General features: G+C 35.9%; 1 protein-coding gene across 1 annotated transcript; it reads right to left on the bottom strand.

Moving 5' to 3' along the window:
• Positions 1 to 7,612: 7,612 nt before the first annotated feature.
• On the bottom strand, positions 7,613 to 20,582 carry LOC121379950 (TBC1 domain family member 15-like). The gene is made up of 12 exons (XM_041508644.1): positions 20,559 to 20,582; positions 19,465 to 19,661; positions 18,350 to 18,425; positions 17,570 to 17,664; positions 16,790 to 17,034; positions 16,081 to 16,184; positions 15,080 to 15,212; positions 13,910 to 13,991; positions 12,884 to 12,974; positions 10,782 to 10,930; positions 9,227 to 9,365; positions 7,613 to 8,491 (listed from the first exon to the last, which is right to left on the bottom strand). The coding sequence occupies exons 1-12, from the start codon at positions 20,576 to 20,578 to the stop codon at positions 8,344 to 8,346; spliced, it is 1,479 nt and encodes a 492-aa protein (XP_041364578.1). The 5' UTR covers positions 20,579 to 20,582; the 3' UTR covers positions 7,613 to 8,343.

The raw sequence follows: 20,582 nt of genomic DNA, 5'->3' as shown, positions 1-20,582 counted from the left end.
GTTACATTCTCGGAAACCGAAAGTAGTCGACATTTTCCGAATGAGAAAAAAAGGCAGAGTTACTTCCCTTCTGTTATTTTGACAAAAGAGGATCTATTTTTTTTTATGCTTACAAAAATGTCATTTAAAAGGAGAAACTGTCTCCCGCACAGGTGAAAGGAGATTTGATCAAATACCGGGAGACTACCGCGGAATCCGGGAGGGTTGACAGGTCTGATATGCTGATAATAAAATGGTGTCAGCACATTCAGTAATTCTAGTAGATACAGAAAGAAAGTATTAATAATCTTGAAAAGAAAAGAATGGATATCATTTGTTATACAGTTGAAATTTGTCTACTGTTATGAATATTGTATATATATTTGTTTTAATGAAATAAAAATGAATTTGTGGTCCTAGTTAAAATATAAGAATATTTTGCAAGTCAGATTGCAGAGATTTGGCAGGTGCTTCCATCTTATGATCTGTGAAATTTTCCAAGATAGATTAACCTTTCATTTGGTTTATGTTGAGGGAGGATAGAGATTTTGATTTAAACTTAAACTGACTTATAGATAGATTTAAACTGAATTTTAAGGGTCCCGAAAGCTCACCTATTATAGTAGTTGTTAAGGACAAATAAAAGAAGAACAACAGGTGATTTATAATCACTTTATTAGTACTGGAACACTGAATATAAAGGCATTGCACATAAAGTTTTATTTTTGGAATCTGCTTGTTCTGAAATGTATTCCAACATCCAGTGTACAGAGGTATATATAAAAAAAAAAAAATTATGTTGTAAAAGCACACCTAACTTGGATGTGTGAAAATGGCAAATAATGGCATTCAAGAACTATGACAACTTCCTCAGACCTGACTTCTTAAAGATAGCATACCTACACATCACCATTTATCAGGCACGTGATTGAAACATTTCTAAAAAAGCTGAAAATGATACATGCGTGCCGAATGCACATAATTGAGTGCAGAATGCAAGGAAAATGAATGAAAGAATTTTTTTTCAAAAAGCGGAATTCTGCCAATTAGCAGAAGAATCACATGCCTGATTTACAAACTACTTTGTTGTGAACCACATCGTTAGAAATAATGGACGACACTAAATATCTGTCAAATGTGGTATAATAAACAAGGTTTATATGCATGTCTTTAAAATCTCTGTATGGTAATATCTATGGTTTGGTCAAATTCTTCAAGTGCTTTCATAGTCATTGAAATCCATTACTTGCTATGGTTTATACATTTATGCACATCATAATAATGTTGATAATGAATAATGAAATGTGAACATAAAAGTATGGAAAAAATATGAAATATGATACACAATTTTGAATCTCAGATTAAAAGTTTGTTTTGTTTAGCAACACCACTAGAGCACACTGATTAATAATTATTGACTGTTAGATGTCAAACTTGATAAATTTTAATACTGGTGGCCTTTATTAAAAATGATTTAAAGTTTGGACGGAGAATATTACATTTTTTTGACAAACGTTGAAAACCCCTGAAATGATGTACAGTTGATTAAAAAAATTGGAATTTCAGTAAAATCCTGCATGTCTGTGATAATTTTTTACACAATGTCATAGTGCTAAAGGAGGAGTGGGATTTACCTCAGTTGGTCGAGCACTAATCTGAGGTGCTTACGTCACAAGATCGAACCACCTCAGTGGATCCCTTCAGCTGATTGGGTTTTTTCTTGTTCCAACCAGTGCACCACAACTGGTCGAAGGCTGTGGTATGTGCTTTCCTGTCTGTGGGAAAGTGCATATACATGTAAAAGATCCCTTGCTGCATTTGGAAAATGTAGTGGGTTTCCTCTGTTGACTATGAGTCAGAATTATCAAATGCTTGACATCCAATAGCCAATGATTACTTAATCAATGTGCTCTAGTGGTGTCGTTAAACAAAAATAGCCTTAGCTGCAATCCAAAAACATTTTCTATTAGCAGTAAGTGAGCTTTTATATGCACTTTCCCACAGACAGGACATTACATACCACTGCCTTTGATATACCAGTCATTGGGCACTGGTTGGGACAGGGGAAAAACCCAATCAAAGAATGAGTCCAAGGAGGTAGTTTGATCCTATAACCCACACACCTTAGGGCAAGCACTCTGTCCACCAAGCTAGATGCAGTCACTTGAATGGCAGAATGACATCTAAACTAGAGTTCATGAGTCTATAGGGTGTATACTACCAAATCAAATCCCATAGATGACAATAGTAACATGTGTCTAAAACTCCTACCTGCAGCATATCAATTGACATAAATGCCATGGATATAAATACTACCACCCCTCGCCCTGAAGTTGAATCAGAAAAAATTGGGGGTCAAGCTGCTCATTTCTAAGACAATGGGTAGCATCTACATGTATGACTACCCTAGTTTCGCAAAGAATTCTAGTAATTTCTTTACAGGTACCCCATACATGTTTCAAGCACAAGGCTACTTGACACAGTGGTACTTGATGAAATAAAATTGCATAAATGTTTTGCCCAAATGAAACTAATTTTTTTTACAACCAACACTCACATTTATCACTGATCACAGGACTTGGGGTGTTCACTTAAAGTTGGATGCACCTCAGTTTGACCCAGCTGGAAGTTATTTGGTTTAGTACTACCGTACCTATAGCGATAACACATAAATCAGATTTACAGGGGACAATATTTCAAAATCTTAGGTAACCCAAAGTCAGTTCACGTGAGTTTTACTTGGTTAACTGATTATTCAGTTACGCAAATATATTTCTAGTAACCAATGAGTTGGACTACATATATCTAATCCTAAAACCTAGGGTTTTATGCTTCATTGGTGGTTCAAATGTATTTAAAAAAAAAACAAAAAAACCTGATTTTCAGTTTAACTTCTGATAAGGTACCTTTAATTTGAGAAATTAATTGTTCACCACATAACTGATTGGTGGTTCACGTGATTTTAAAGTTATGTAACCGACACGTGAACAAACGGTTCTCGTGAAATATTGTGCAAGTATCCAGTTTATCATGCCTTTATACACTTGCAAGAAAAATGTAAAATAAAACTTCAAATTATCTCATATTATATTATATTATTATCATGACATACAGGTAATGATAAATTTGTTCTATACAAAAAAAATGCTAACTGTAAATTGTGCAAGTGAATACAGTGGTAAATTAAGCAATACAGAAAATACAAAAATTAGACCAGTAAATCTGGATAATATTAATCTGGATAATTTATTGACATTTAAGTTTGTTTTGTTTAATGACACCACTAGAGCACACTGACATATTAATCATCGGTTATTGAATGTAAACATTTGGTAATTTGGTATAGTCTTGGAGAGGAAGGAAGGAAGGAAATGTTTTATTTAACGATGCATTCAACACATTTTATTTATTGTTGTATGGCGTCGGACATATGGTTACGGCCCACACAGATATTGAGAGAGGAAACCCGCTGTCGCCACTTCATGGGCTACAATGGGTTAGCCGAGGAGCTTTGATCCCACAACCCAAACACCTCAGGTGAGTGCTCTGTCAAGTACCAATGAAGTGAAATGGGATCTTTCATATGCACTTTCCCATAGGCAGGACACTACATACATGTACTACAACTTTATTTAATACATCAGTCATGGGGTATTAGGCGTTACAAAAAACCCCCACCCCAAAACCAAAAAAAGCCCTGTGGAATTGAATGTCTTGCCAGTGCACTGTGATGAACATGATCCCAAGATTCAGTTACCTAGGACTTGTAGTTTGTGAGCAACTCATCTAACACTTCAATGGACAGTTGCTGCCATCGGAACAGTAATACCTCTATTTCGACTTTTTACTTCGTAAAGAAGAGATAAAATCAGTCCACCTAGGGCCAACTACCACTGTCAAGAAGTCACCCGTCTTAAAGGATCACATTTGTCTCTCACCTAGGGCCAACTACCACTGTTAAGAAGTCACCCGTCTTAGAGGATCACATTTGTCTCTCAACTAGGGCCAACTACCACTGTTAAGAAGTCACCCGTCTTAGAGGATCACATTTGTCTCTCAACTAGGGCCAACTACCACTGTTAAGAAGTCACCCGTCTTAGAGGATCACATTTGTCTCTCAACTAGGGCCAACTACCACTGTTAAGAAGTCACCTGTCTTAAAGGATCACATTTGTCTCTCAACTAGGGCCAACTACCACTGTTAAGAAGTCACCCGTCTTAGAGGATCACATTTGTCTCTCAACTAGGGCCAACTACCACTGTTAAGAAGTCACCCGTCTTAGAGGATCACATTTGTCTCTCAACTAGGGCCAACTACCACTGTTAAGAAGTCACCCGTCTTAGAGGATCACATTTGTCTCTCAACTAGGGCCAACTACCACTGTTAAGAAGTCACCTGTCTTAGAGGATCACATTTGTCTCTCAACTAGGGCCAACTACCACTGTTAAGTCGCCTGTCTTGGAGGATCACATTTTTCTCTCACAAGTCGTCCATTACAAAACACAACCTGTATTAATCGTAGTGTAAATGTATGCATGCAGTTACATGTACTTGCATGTAAGACAACATTTGGCCCAATATCTTTAACTACATGTGTATACTGACCATAGGATAAAACTAAACAAAGGATTACAGAACATTTTGTGGAAAACCGACTGAATCGGATATATTCAGTTACACCAACACTTTATACCAGATTGATATTGCTAACAAGTTTGTCTTTGTACAGCACATTTTTGATGGCCATAGGCTAAACAGCTATAAACATGTACGTTTGCACAAAAATCACTACACATTTTTACATGGATTATAACTAATTTTGCAGGTAGAATGACGAAAATACATGGTTAAAAGGCCTTATAGTCCGTCCCACAGGTAATGCCTTTTTTCATACTATGAAATTTACCACAAGTTATTTATTTCTGAGCCAACTGATTTGTAAATTGCACACAAAAATAGTATATGTCTGTTATTTCCAAAACACTTTTACTGTTCTTATGACAAACCAAACTGAAATTATTTATAAAAAACATTTTTATAGAATTATGGGATGAACTATAGATTAGCAGTTTGCCAAAATCTCTCTCTAATTTTTTGCCCGAATTTGAGGATTTGCACCCCTTGTCCTGTACACTTATGCTGACAGCCCTATAGTTGGCTGTCAACAGTCAACTTGCCAGATTTTCGGGATTCACAGATTTTTTGAATTGTTACAACCTGATAATACAGGAATCTAGTTGTACTGACCCGGACTATTTACACGATGTGTACGCACATGACAATTTCAATATTCTTGAGTTATAGTGTAAAGATTAATGGATGGATTAATTTGTAATTATTTATAACAAATAAATAGAAAAAAATAGTTAAATATGGCACCTGTGCATATTACATGTATATTACACCTTCAAGAGGCCAACATACATTGTACATGCTGTTACATAATATGTTCTCATGAATAACACACGAACCTGTATTAAACAGAGGTGTCTACATGTCACCCAGGTTTTACTGTCCAATCAAAAATAAAAATGTAGATGTTACATAAAACATTGAAAACGTATCGTAGTAAAATTTGATTTTGGAGCATAATGAGCAATTTACATCAACTTACATACTTCTGTAAATACTGAATGCAATTTTTATTTAGCATATAAATGGTAATACAAAACAAAACACTGAAAACATCACTGTAAAATATGATTTCAGAACATAACGTGCAATTTACATCAACCTACATACTTCTGTAAATACTGAATGTAATTTTATTTAGCATATAAATGGTAATACAAAACATTCAAAGAAAAATAATCAATGGTGAAGAATAAAAAAACCCCCCACAGAAAACATAAATAAGATGGACTAGAACATACATGTATATGTAAATACAGAAGAAAATTCGAAGAACAGGTTTTTTTTTCTTAATTCTACAATGAAAGCTATATATGTATTGTAAAAGAAACGGATGATAATTTTTAAAAACTGCAAAATATATAACAAATTCTAAAGGTGGATTTACACAAACATCATTTCTGATAATGTATTTATGATTATAATAAAATAATATCCTAATTGCTACAATCTCGACTGAACATTAATACATGATACTAACTCAATATTTCTTTCCTTTGCTGCTAATACATCTGGCCTGTCCCAAGACACTAACTAATCACTACAAGTGCAGGAATGGATCCAACATTTTTCTTGAGAGGGAAAGAATTTCTTTGGTTTCCAGTTGTTTCTGATAGACTTAATCGGATTCCATACAATCAGCTATTCTTGTATGAGGTACTAATATCATGTGGTGTCACCTTAATACATGTATATATTTTCAACCACCAAAATAGCTTAGCCAACCAAGAGATACTGTTAAAATATATTTTAACTTTGTTTAACATTTTGTAATTTTTCAGTAAATTGATAGTGTTTGCAAGCGCTTCTAAGTGTCATAAATAACCACCAAACTCTGAGACGAGACTAACTACATTTACACTCATGAGTGATGTGGAATGAATGAATGATGGATGAAAGAATGAATGAATAACACCTCCACATGAAAACTGGCCAACGTGGAGTGACAGGTGTATGGAATGAACAGCCACAAAAGACAAGCACCTACTTTGATTGAAGATTTCAACAAGGACTTGTGGCAATACATATACATCAAAATCATGAGAAAAAGACACACTTGACAGTAACACACACACCAGGAGCTGATCCAGGATTTTGTAAAGGGTGCTTTGGGGTGGGGTGGGGTGTCACAAAATTGTAAAAAGGGCATGTTTGAGTTTGTCGAAGCTGAGAAGGGAGATCTGTTGGGGGGGTGGGGGGGGGGGGGGGGGAGGGGCATGCATGCTCACTAAAAAATTTGACAAAGATTCTCAGAGATATGTTTCCAGGACTTTATGATGAGTTTATAAAAAGTAATTAAAAAGGGCACTTTAAACGAGCCGGAGGAGGGCTATAGGACTCCTGTGACCCCTTTTCTGGATCCATCTATGCACACAAGCACACACAAAATTACAAAGTGTTGCATACATTACAGCTCTCCATTTTAAATATAAAAAATACCCATAATTTAATGTGTATATTTAGAAGCCTAAACTTCAATGCCCCAGGTAAATTAACCAATCTTTTATCTGCACTTAGTTGTAATTTGTGTCACTAGATCAAATACATGTACCATGGCCATTATTACTGAACTCCAACATACAATAAATTCACATTTTAACAATAAAAATGAAGTTTTCACTAATGAATTATAATGTCAAAATTACAAGCTGAAACTTGGGACATATCCATATTAATTCATTAATAACTTGTTAAACATCTATTGGCAAGGCCTAATGGATTGGGGACAGTAACTGCTGGAAAAAACCTCACATATAAACCTAGCCTGCCGGTCAATCTGCTAGATGGAAGAAGTTTGTTTTGCTTAACGATACCACTTAATTAATCATCGGCTATTGGATGTCAAATATTTGGTAATTTTGACATATATTCTTAGAGAAGAAACCCCGATACATTTCTCCATTAGTAGCAAGGGATCTTTTATATGCACCATCCCATCTCGTGGTGCACTGGTTGGAATGAGAATGAGCCCACCGACGGGGATCGATCCCAAACTGACTGTGCATCAAGCGAGTGCTTTACCACTGGGCTAAGTCCCGCATTCTGCTCGATGGATATAAAGTAATGATAATAAACTTTCAAACAATATCATTTTCTAACATTAAGGTGTGAATGCTTTGAAAAAAATACATATGACTAGATTGGAATAAAATACAAATAAAAAAGAAACAGTGTATTAATTTACATCACATATGCATATAGGTAACACTAACAAAAAAACATTTAAATTTTGTGGTTTTTGTATAATACATGTATATTGACAAATAAACATTCTTGTGCTGGTTTTGAAGCAAGAAAAAGTTAATTATTTAGATTCTACATGTTTAACTCATTCCAGCTTCAAAATTTAAAAAGAGAAGTTATAGGAACCTGTATGTTGTCGTGGGTACTTTTTGGCATGCTTCCATCAGAGAATTGTTCAAGCACGTCTGTCACTGACACAACCTCTAAATTCACAAAAGAGTTCTGTGCAAGACAGAATTAGAAGCTATTACTGGCTACCTTTTGTACATTTGGTCATTACCCACTCTCTCCATGTGTAACGTCATTCTTTCACACTAAAAAGTACACTGGATAAATCAAAGCGTTTGGCGTAGGTACTCGGTGTGTAATAACGGGCAATAAAAGCACCACTGTTTTCACAATCTGACAAGGAAAGACTGTGTCACTGGATAAATGTTTTTTTTTTAAAGCTGACATTAAAACACAACGAAATCATGGAGATGATGTAATCATCTGCGTGTCTGTGAAGATGATGATTGTGATCTGAAACAGCTGGATTTTTCTACCATGTGGAAACTGTCTTCTACAGTCTTTTTACAATAGGTGAAAAACAACCTTTCAGACTTTGTCAAAATATTGTCCAATTCAATCTTGAGGCTGCAATTGAAGTGACAACAATACAAAATATCATTATCAACAACAACAGATACTATTATTATAAAGAACACAATTCATGAATTAGAAATCAATGCATCTTTAGAGTTCTTTTTGCACATCATGTTAAACAAGCGTTCTGAGAGTACTGCTAAAACAATACATGGCCCATTCCAATATTTATTTACATGCTTATATACCTCTAGGGTTTCAAGCATGTATACATGGCCCAATAAATTCTCATATTTCCTACGTTCAAGGGCCATAACTCTGTAAAAAATGGGCCAATCCCCATGAAAGTCTAGCTTGATCTGTAACTCTATAATATTATACCAAGTTTCAGTTCAATATCTTTAAGCATTGTAAACAGTGAACAAAAAGCTGGAAAACTGTATACTTGTGTATGGGACAGACAGACGTACAGGAAGGAAGGAAATGTTTTATTTAACGACGCACTCAACACATTTTATTTATGGTTATATGGCGTCGGGACAGACATACAGAGACAAAACCTATTGTCCTCTCTGGTTGGTCTGGCATCTTGAAATTAAATATTTGGGGGGATTTTCCTCATATTATAAATGTAGAAATAAGATTATTTTTCGTAACTTTCTCCTTGTCTATTAACACAAGCAAACATTATTCCATTAACAATTATGTAACATAAACATTAGCAACAAACAGATTAACTGGACACGTAGTTTTAATCAACTGAATTAATGTGATTGTGAAACTCACCTATTAACACAGGTGAAGACCATCCCAGTGTCTGTACACTTGAAGAGGTCACTGCGGAATTCCATGAGAAGTGCGGCGCACATGAACACTTCAAAGGTGTACTCCTTCTGTGGCAGCTGTGTGGTACGGGTATCACCCCCTGAAAACAACACACTATCGGTTATCATATCTCTTAACATCACATATCACCCCCTGAAAACAACACAATGATATCAGAACATGTAACGCACGGTTGGTCATTGTATCTCATAACACCATGTATCACCCCCTGAAAACAACACAATGATATCAGAACCTGCGACATACTGCCGGTCATCATATCTCGTAACACCACAAACCAGCCATTTCTATTCCTGTGATGGGGTGTTGCTTAACACTTATATATTCCCCTAGGACTTGAATACATGAAAAGGAAAATGTATTACACATGTATGAAGCCCAATCCCATTTTAATCTACAATTTACTACACGTTATTTATTTCTGAGCAGACTATTTTCTAAACTGCACACAAAAATAGTATTTTTTTGTCATTTCCAAAACACTTTTATTTTATTTTTACGTCAAACTAAAAGTATTTACAAAAAACATTTGAATGGGACGGACTATACATGTATGTACAGTGTAGTTGTAACATATGCAATATATTCTGAGAGAAAACCCAATATGGTAATATACTCAACAACGAAAATTTAGCTAATGTTAAAAGAAATGGCATAACATTTATAAATTAACCTATTTTTATTAATTAGTATTCATCTGAAAGGTTTACCATTTACAAACAACATAAACTCATCAACCTTTGCCTTAACACAACAGGAGGACCTCGTTTGGTTTTAAGTTTATTCAACCATGGCAAATTTAGACGTCATAAAAGATATTTGCTAAACTTTCGTTGTTGAATATATTATTCCAATGAAATACCAGCAAATGATCTTATTATAGGCACATTCCCAAAACAGAACAGCACTAAGACCTGTGGTACATACAGGGATTTATCCAGACATACTGCGGTTCCGAACATACATGTAGGCCCCTTACAAAAATTCCCAATTTTAAAAGTAAATATGTTTGCGATTGTCTGTTTTGATAAATTAAATGCAACTTCAATGCATTGCCATCATTCAATGGTCTGAAAAAGAAGATCCTGCATAAATCTGATATATTTGAAAAAAAAGCTCACTCCAATCCCAACCCAATCCCAACCCCCACCCCCCGAAAGTGATTCACTGAGCATGATCATTCCTCCAAACAGAGTTCCTTCCCCTTGTTTTCATAACATTAATTGCCAAACGAAAAGTAAATTGAACTAATACCATAGATGAATATTATAACAGTGCTTATTGCTTTTGTACAATAAACTGTAAGCAAGTGTATGAAACATGAGGTTACAATAACTGCAAACAGCTGAAATTACAGTTACAACTATTTTATTAATATATCAACTAACAAATCTCCACCCCCCCCCCCCCCCAAAAAAAAAGAAAAATACCCTCAAAACAAAACAACTCCATGTTGAACTGAATGAATTCAATAAAATGACTGTAATGTTTTCACCTGTGTTTTCAAATTCTAGTCGTTCTTCTTTCATCAAAGCTTTTTCTGCCTCCAGAGAGGAGAGTTCTAAGTGGTGACTAGACAGGATCTCAAAGCATCGAAGTGAATCGTCAAATGTGAACTCGCGCTTGAACCCCAACAGCAGCCACCTAGAACATAATAAAATACAGTACATGAATTACAACTTGTATATATACGTGTATTTAATTTGTGCACAATGTAGATACACATTTTAAATGTATCCCCTCACAATATAAAGAGGCAACAAACATTAAAAGTCAATTTTAATATCCAGGCACCTGAAATGTGATATCCACTTAAAAATAAAAGCAGCAAGAAAGAAATGTAGGCTTAATGACGCATTCAGCACAGGTTACCGGCCTCGGTGGGGTAGTGGTAGGCCATCAGTCTACAGGCTGGTAGGTACTGGGTTCGGATCCCAGTCGAGGCATGTGATTTTTAATCCACATACCGACTCCAAACCCTGAGTGAGTGCTCCGCAAGGCTCAATGGGTAGGTGTAAACCACTTGCACCAACCAGTGATCCATAACTGGTTCAACAAAGGCCATGGTTTGTGCTATCCTGCCTGTGGGAAGCGCAAATAAAAGATCCCTTGCTGCTAATTGGAAGAGTAGCTCATGTAGTGGCGACAGCGGGTTTCCTCTCAAAATCTGTGTGGTCCTTAACCATATGTCTGACGCCATATAACCGTAAATAAAATGTGTTGAGTGCGTCGTTAAATAAAACATTTCTTTCTTTCTTTCTTTCAGCAGTTTATAATACGATTATTTGATGATCAGCATTTCAGCCACTTTCAACCCGTTACAGAACAGACTTCTTTGTATTTCTCAAGTAGGGATTTTCATCTACTGTAGCAGCTTACCTGTGACAGAAGTAGTGATTTCCCAGATAATAGGTTTCAAGTCTTACCTGTGACAGAAGTAGAGGTTTCCTAGATCATAGGTTTCAAGTCTTACCTGTGACAGAAGTAGAGGTTTCCCAGATCATAGGTTTCAAATCTTACCTGTGACAGAAGTAGAGGTTTCCCAGATCACAGGTTTCAAGTCTTACCTGTGACAGAAGTAGAGGTTTCCAAGATCATAGGTTTCAAGTCTTACCTGTGACAGAAGTAGAGGTTTCCCAGATAATAGGTTTCAAGTCTTACCTGTGACAGAAGTAGAGGTTTCTCAGATCAAAGGTTTCAAGTCTTACCTGTGACAGAAGTAGAGGTTTCCAAGATCATAGTTCAAGTCTTACCTGTGACAGAAGTATAGGTTTCTCAGATCATAGGTTTCAAGTCTTACCTGTGACAGAAATAGAGGTTTCCCAGATAATAGGTTTCAAGTCTTACATATGACATAAGTAGAGGTTTCCAAGATCATAGGTTTCAAATCTTACCTGTGACAGAAGTAGAGGTTTCCAAGATCATAGGTTTCAAATCTTACCTGTGACAGAAGTAGAGGTTTCCAAGATCATAGGTTTCAAGTCTTACCTGTGACAGAAGTAGAGGTTTCCCAGGTCATAAGTTTCAAGTCCTACCTGTGACAGAAGTAGAGGTTTCCCAGATAATAGGTTTCAAGTCTTACCTCTGACAGAAGTAGAGGTTTCCAAGATCATAGGTTTCAAGTCTTACCTGTGACAGAAGTAGAGGTTTCCCAGATCATAGGTTTCAAGTCTTACCTGTGACAGAAGTAGAGGTTTCCCAGATCATAGTTCAAGTCTTACCTGTGACAGAAGTAGAGGTTTCCCAGATAATAGGTTTCAAGTCTTACATATGACATAAGTAGAGGTTTCCAAGATCATAGGTTTCAAATCTTACCTGTGACAGAAGTAGAGGTTTCCAAGATCATAGGTTTCAAATCTTACCTGTGACAGAAGTAGAGGTTTCCAAGATCATAGGTTTCAAGTCTTACCTGTGACAGAAGTAGAGGTTTCCCAGGTCATAAGTTTCAAGTCCTACCTGTGACAGAAGTAGAGGTTTCCCAGATAATAGGTTTCAAGTCTTACCTCTGACAGAAGTAGAGGTTTCCAAGATCATAGGTTTCAAGTCTTACCTGTGACAGAAGTAGAGGTTTCCCAGATCATAGGTTTCAAGTCTTACCTGTGACAGAAGTAGAGGTTTCCAAGATCATAAGTTTCAAAGTGCTGAAGCAGAGCTGGGTCTACTTCTCCCAACAGCATACGCACCAAGTCTGCACAATATCAAGAAGAATGATTTAGTGACTCCTTTGATGGGAAAAAACCAAGCATTTATGTTCTAAACTGATAAAAGCTAAGTGGTCAGAGAAAATATACATTAGGGAGAAATCTTAACATAGTTATTGCATGTAAATCAATCCCTAACACTAAAATGCTAATAAATAGTTTACTAAAAAAAACCCCAAAAAACATAATACTAATAAAATAAATTTTTAAAAAAACATCAGATAATTTTTCTAAATATATTATTTAATAGCCAATAAATTAAATATTGATTTCCTTGCTAAGTAATATGTGATATACTTATAATACTACCATTAATATACACACAATATATTAACATCCAAATGGGAAAACCCCCCAAACCCCACCACATTAACAGTCAAAATACCAGATGGGAAGAAATTAGTTGAGCTCTTTTAATTCTTTTTATCCTGCAACCACTGTTTCTATTGACAGAATATGATGACGGATAAAGTAAAGTCATATCTTGCTACTATCAGGATATGACTTTTGACGCCACTCATGTGACGTCACACGCATAGCTACATTACAAAATCACTCATTTGACCTCTAGGTCACCGTACAATGTGGCTAAAATAACAGAAATAATAGCTTTTCCCCTTATTTCTTATGGTCTGCAGGATAAAGATAATAACCAGTTAATGACGTCGGATATCTGCTTTGTCCTGTTCAGGCAGAGCCTTGTGAATTTCCCATTCTTACCATCACAGGATAAAGCAGATATCTGATGTCGTTAACTAGTTATTCTATATATTAATGTTCATCATAACTCCGAGCTGAAACATTTTGGATTTTTAATGACACAGCCAGTATGCAGTTCAAGCCACACTTTACATTGAGAGCATAAACACAAACAATCATAAAGGACTCTGTATGTGATAAAGTTTGAAAAACATTAACATACCTATTTTCTTAACCATTCCATCTTCTGAGAATTCTTCTTCAATCTTCTCCATGTAATGTTTAAAGCACCAATACGTCTCCACCTGTACAGTAAAGACCACAGGCTAATAATTCATACAGTCTCAACATATAACTAATTTTGAATCTAACATTTTCAAATTTGAATCTAACCAATTTTTACTACATAACTATTTTTTAAGACAATAATTACGTACAGTCTTAAGAATAAGCACATGTCTATATGCCTGCCCCTTAAGAAATGTGAAAACACATGTGTGCCATTAAATTTCGTCACTTGAGATTGGGCACAAACAATGTAAAATTTATAAGAATAAGCACATGTCAATATGCCCGCATCTTAAGAAATGTGAAAATGCAAATGTGTGCTATTAAATTTCGTGACTTGAGATTGGGCACAAACAATGCAAAATTTACAGTATTAGCTACTTTGAAACATAATGAAGATCCTGCATAAACCTGTATAAAATCAGGTATACATGTATTTTCACCAACCTGGGCAGTTATATCCAGATATGTTATTAATAGTAAGATCTCTTTCTCTAGAACCTACCCCCCCCCCCCCCCCCCCCAACCTCTATCGTGATCGCTAAAACCGATATTTGTCGGAGGTGGCAATCAGAATGGACGTGTCTGAACCTTCGCATAAATAAGAGTTTTAGTTGGTTGGCTAAAACCTAATGTACACATACAAGGTACAAGGTACACTATACCAGGGCTGAAACCTAATGTACACATACAAGGTACAAGGTACACTATACCAGGGCTGCAGAAAGTACTCGCCCACTCGCCAAATGCTAGTAAAAATTCTTTCGGACGATTTAAAAAATGCAAATACCAGTCCGACGATTTATCAGTCTTTTTGATTTTGACATGTGATGACATCATCATCATGTTGATCACTTAATTTTATGAAGTGTTACTAATGCTTTGTCAATATATTTATATATTTCATTTGAAGTGAAGACACTGTATATTATAATATATTGTTCTATAGATTGGTGGACTAGTAGAATTTATGGCGGTAATTTTAGTTGGTACTTGTTCGGCGGGTTAGTTAAATATTTTCCATTTCTGCACCCCTGCTATACTATTAGTCAAAACAGTATTTAGTTTTCTTAACACCATAAATGAAAAATAGTCTTGAACATACCTCCGAGTCCATGACGAAGAGAAAGCGAGACAGAATATCATTCATTCCCTGTGCATAGCCCAGCTTTGGATTGTAAGCTGACAAAGTAATCAGGATTTCTCTAAGCTCAGTCAGATGAGGATTATTTCTACCTCTGGAAAAAAATCAACAACCACATGCCGAACATTTTATGTTTATTGGATCACAAGTATGAAGAGAAAGAAGTAACTAATTTAACCCAACAAAATGTGTGCATATATATTGTTTTGTTTGCACCCAACCTCCAGTTGTAAAATATATATGCATGCATTATTTTCAATGCAGATATGCACTGCAGATACCAACAGTTGACTGCAAAATTTACTAGTTGTAAACATGCACTAATGTTTGTATTTGCAAAAAAAAAGCAAAACCAAAACCCATTGCATTATTAATCCAGTTTATAGTATGGCTATTTAGTGTCTAACATCGTTTCTTTGTCATACTGCCTGGAGTGAGAGAGGAAATGTGCTGTCGCGACCTATACAGCCTTTGATGTATGAGTCATGGGACAGGAAAATCCCCGATCCATCAAGGGTAATCGATCCTGTGTCTCCTTGCATCTTAGGCAAACATTTTATCCATGAGCTATATTCCATCCCAAATAAGAATGAGATGAGCAGACTAAAACAATTTTGAAATTAATATAACAGAGTGTCAAACAAAGGTCTAGTATACTTTATTCAATACGCCAATTACAGTTTATTTGTAACGAAACAGCTTGAAAACACAAAAATTAAAAATGGCATTACATGTAACACAAAATTGCACAGCTTTCATATGTAGTTTTCAGATTAATTAAAAAGTCATACAAACTGATTATTAATTTATTTTACTATAATGGTATTTAAAATGAACTCTAAATTAAAAATCAAACAGTTTTAATTTTAATCCAGTAGTGTATGATCGATACATGTAAATGTCTGCCAAGTGACTAGAATGACACCATAACTTTGTATTAATAAAAATTAAAGCATTCCTACTTGAAATATTCTATATCCCTGTCAGTCCTGGGAACGTCTTTATCAATAACTCGTATATGAGTCTTCAGGTCATTGGTATCAATCTTTTGCCGGTTCACATACACCTAAACAAAAATAATTTAAAAAAAACTTCTACATAATCAATACTTTAAACCCTGGAACTTAACTACTTAATATTGAAAAAAAAGTTCAATGTTTAATTTTTTAAATTTTTTTTTATCATCAATATTTTTTAAATTTAAAATACAAAAAAAAGAAGAAAAAAAAAGGGGCATATTTCAACATTTTAATTTACATGCAATATATAGTTGGGAAATAGCCAATGTACCCAGATGGGGATTGATCTTAGTTAGACTGATTGTTTATCAGGCGAACACTTTGTCACCGGGCTACATTCCATCCTTTTTCAAAATAAAACTGTTGAGGTTGGAGAGACAAGGACTGAGAGATGTGGAGGGGGACAGCGAAAGAAGTTGAAAGATAGGAGGAGTTGCCAGATCGGGAAGAAATGAGATGGAATTCAAAGGAGTAAAAGGAAAGGGGGCAGTGGGATAAAAAAAATTAAAATAATAAAAAATTAAAAATACAGTAATCTAGATAATATGTGGATAATGCATTAAAAGTTAAATGTAAGTAATATCCAATTAAGTCTAACATGTATTTCATTATACCTGTGATATAAAAGTATGTAAAATTACCCGGCACAAACCTGAGCTTGTAATTTTATGAACTCTATTTTCTGCTTCATCTCGGGGCTGTTGATTTCCTGATCTAGGCCAGTTCCAGCCACCAATGCTGGGTCAATTGACCCCGACAAACTTATGCTGTGATTGGCTAAAGAGCAGTCTCCATTTTGAAAAGGAGGCCCTCTTAGCCTCCAATCAGGACTGCAGGGTGGAGTCATTCCCTCAGGAGTCTGGTACCTTGCCATGAGCCCCTGCTCAATGGGCGACGCTGTGAAATAATAGAAATATATAAAATTATTTTTACACATAACTGATCAGAGCTGAATAAGTATTAAACCACTTGTCAAAATGCAGGTGAATAATCTGATTAATGAGTTAAAAATTATAAGAAAAAAGTCTGACGGGCAAACTCCTTTTTTTGACTAAGCAAATGTGTTATCTTGTCAGTGGGATGAGGGTACATCTAAAAGATTCATTGATACTAATGAAAAATGTTTCCTGTTTAAGACTATATGTCAAAATTACCATGTTGGACTAAATCAATGTGTTCTAGTGGTGTCATTAAAGAAAACAAACTTTTAAACTTTTTTGGCTGTTCAGTCTATATGATGAAACTCATTCCCCACTAATGGACCATTCCTAATTATCAACTTTCTTTGATGAGCAGACATGTACAAACTGTACTCCTTTTTGGCAACCCTCACCCACCCCTCCAGAAAGAATACATTAAAAATGTTGATCTGTAAGCCCTTGGACTTACATGTATTTATTACCAGTCAACTACAATATTATTCCAACTTTACCTGTGGGAGGAGCAGCAGCCATCAACATAATTTTCCACCGCGACTTTAGTTCATTATACTTGACAATGTAGTCCAGCAGAATAGTGTCGCGCTCCCTGTAAACAAATTATATAAATTTTACTACTTAATACATGTATGAATAATACACACAGAACATTTTTGTTCATTATCGCATCAAGATTCGCTACACAAGATTCAGAGATCGCTACACAATTTTAAAACACTAAACAGCAGTTGCTAATCAATTTTTACTTGACTAAAAATATCGTTAATCAAGATTTTAAAAACAAAATGCTCCCGGATACAGTTATTATAGACATTTACTAAAACATTCTATTCACATAGGGGCGGGACGTAGTCCAGTGGTACAGCGTTCGCTCGATGCGTGGTCAGCGTGGGATCGATCCTTGTCGGTTAGCCCATTGGACTATTTCTCATTCCAGCCAGTGCAACACAACTGGTATATCAAAGGCCGTGGTATGTACTACCCTGTCTGTGGGATGGTGCATATAAAAGATCCCTTACTGCTGATCGAAAAGAGTAGACCATGAAGTGGTGACAGCGGGTGTCCTCTCTCATTATCTGTGTGGTCTTTCACCATATGTTTGATGCCATATAACCGTAAATAAAATGTGTTGAGTGTGTTGTCAAATAAAAACATTTTCTTCTGTGATGGGTTTAGACTTTTCCTAATACTAATCAACAATCAATATAAATGCAAAACAGTTCATGCTGGTTTCTCTCAGTGATTACAGAGATCTATACACAAGATGTCTCTACCTGGTTGTGGATGTACAGGGATATAATCCAAACACAAACTTCCACACGGTCTTCCTAATAGCCGGATCAATTCCACCTGCAAACACATTACAACATATTAATAAGAACCAACTGCTACAATGTACAATCAGTGTTTCTGCCAGAAAGAAATGTTTGGGTATGTCGCTGGGAGTATGCCCCCTCCCCCTCCCAAGAAAGAAAATGGGTTAAGTTTATGGATAGGGTTAAGAAAATCATACAGTAGTAATAAGAGTAATTAATTTTGTCAAAAGGTTAACTTTAAAAAGTAAAATCTGCAAAACAATCTGGGTATGGCGCCATATCTGTTTTACCCTCTGGCAGAAACCCTGACAATGACTGTCAATAATTCAAACCTGTACAATGTACAATATGTAATTTCTGTCAAGAAATTTCAAATACCCAGAAAAGATTGCAGTTCCACATGTCTAAAAACATACAATTCGTAACATTACTAACAACAAATAAAAATGCAAAATGATGTATGGCAAGAACAAAAAGTCACCACTTTACATCTTTGTTCGAGAATAAGGCAAGCATTAGTCACTGTTAGCTTGCCTGGCATGAAGTGGTCTACTGTTTCATCTGTACAATTTTTTTTTATCAAGTTCATTTCTTAAACGAGGGAGGTCAAAGTTGCACAGGTACAATGAGTACGGTTAGAGAGTATCCAACAAGACTAATATAGTTTGTCATCACATAGAATAACAACTTGGAAGTACTACCTAGTCTGTAATGGTGGACCAAGGCTCCATTCCATGAAACAATTTTAGCGCTAAGATCGCCTTAAGTGCATGTAGTTATACACTTAGGACTTAGAACCTACATGTGTACACACACACACACACACACACACACACACATATATATATATATATATATTAGTTGACAGAGAGCATGAATGTGTTCAGGTGAGTAATGCAAAGCTAGGTAGCTTGGTATAACCAAGTGAACTGCTGACACCGAGTTCAGAGATAAAACTACTAAAATACATATAATAAATACATGACATACACATAATAAAATGACCCTGATACATATGCACAATCCAACATAATGCAATACAATATAGGTATGGCAAACAGTAATCCTCTTACCTAAAAATACGGCTTTTCTAAGACCATGTTCATCAACGAGGCGTCCATCACTATCAAAGAAATGCTGGAACTCTGAGTCTGTCAGTGGCTGTCTTCTCTTGCTGACTGGAACATCACTGTCGATGTTCACTGTAGAGGGTGGTGGACTGTTGGGGACAATATCAATTGTCTCATAAGATTCATCAAGACTGCAAGGTCTGCAACAAAAAGACACTAATTAGGAATTAATTATAAACATTTTACAAGTTCTACCCCAAATCTTTTCTCAAAAGATTATAAATGTAAGCAAGATAACTAATTATGTAATCAAAAGTTGACTGGTTGGTGCAACCTATTATAACCGATGTTTGATGAGAGAGAGATGGACGGATGGGAGGGAGAGGAGAGAGAGAGAGAGAGAGAGAGAGAGAGAGAGAGAGAGAGAGAGAGAGAGAGAGAGAGAGAGAGGGGGGGGGGAGAGAGACAAAAAAAGACAGTTTGAGACAGAGACAGAGACAGAGAGAGAGAGAGAGAGAGAGAGAGAGAGAGAGAGAGAGAGAGAGAGAGAGAGAGAGAGAGAGAGAGAGGGAGAGAGAGATTAACATAGAGATTGAGTTTTGTTTAGGGAAAGTTGACCACCTGCTGGGATGAGTGGGTTTATGGGTGAGTTAACCAACTTTCTATATTCCTACCAATCATAAACTAAAGCAGCAATAAAGGACATTTATGATCATAATGGTACACTTGCTCATATGCAGGACAGTACATGTATACCAAAGACTATGATGTACTAGTCATGGGGAACTGGTTGGGAAGGGGGAAATCACAGTCTATAGAGCTGCGTAGAGTGGGATCGATCCTGTGACACACTATGGTGACGTCATTGTCATCACTCGACTGTCAAGTGCGACTGATGACATCACGTCAATAAGCGAGTACTTTACCATTCGGTCCATTGAACTAAATATCCCTCCCCACTCCTCCCCGCATTATTGGACATTTTATTTGAAACAAATCAAGATCATGTCAGACATCAGTTGAACATGTTATGTTTTATGATAACATCAACTCATTACTATTAACAGACTTACAAACCACAAACCATCAGAACTCACCGTTGATAAATGCGCGACATTTTT

This window comes from Gigantopelta aegis, chromosome 8 (genome assembly GCF_016097555.1).
Source record: "Gigantopelta aegis isolate Gae_Host chromosome 8, Gae_host_genome, whole genome shotgun sequence".
Lineage (NCBI taxonomy): Eukaryota > Metazoa > Mollusca > Gastropoda > Neomphalida > Peltospiridae > Gigantopelta > Gigantopelta aegis.
Note: the sequence above shows the minus strand (reverse complement) of the source record. Positions and strands in the feature narration are given on the sequence as shown.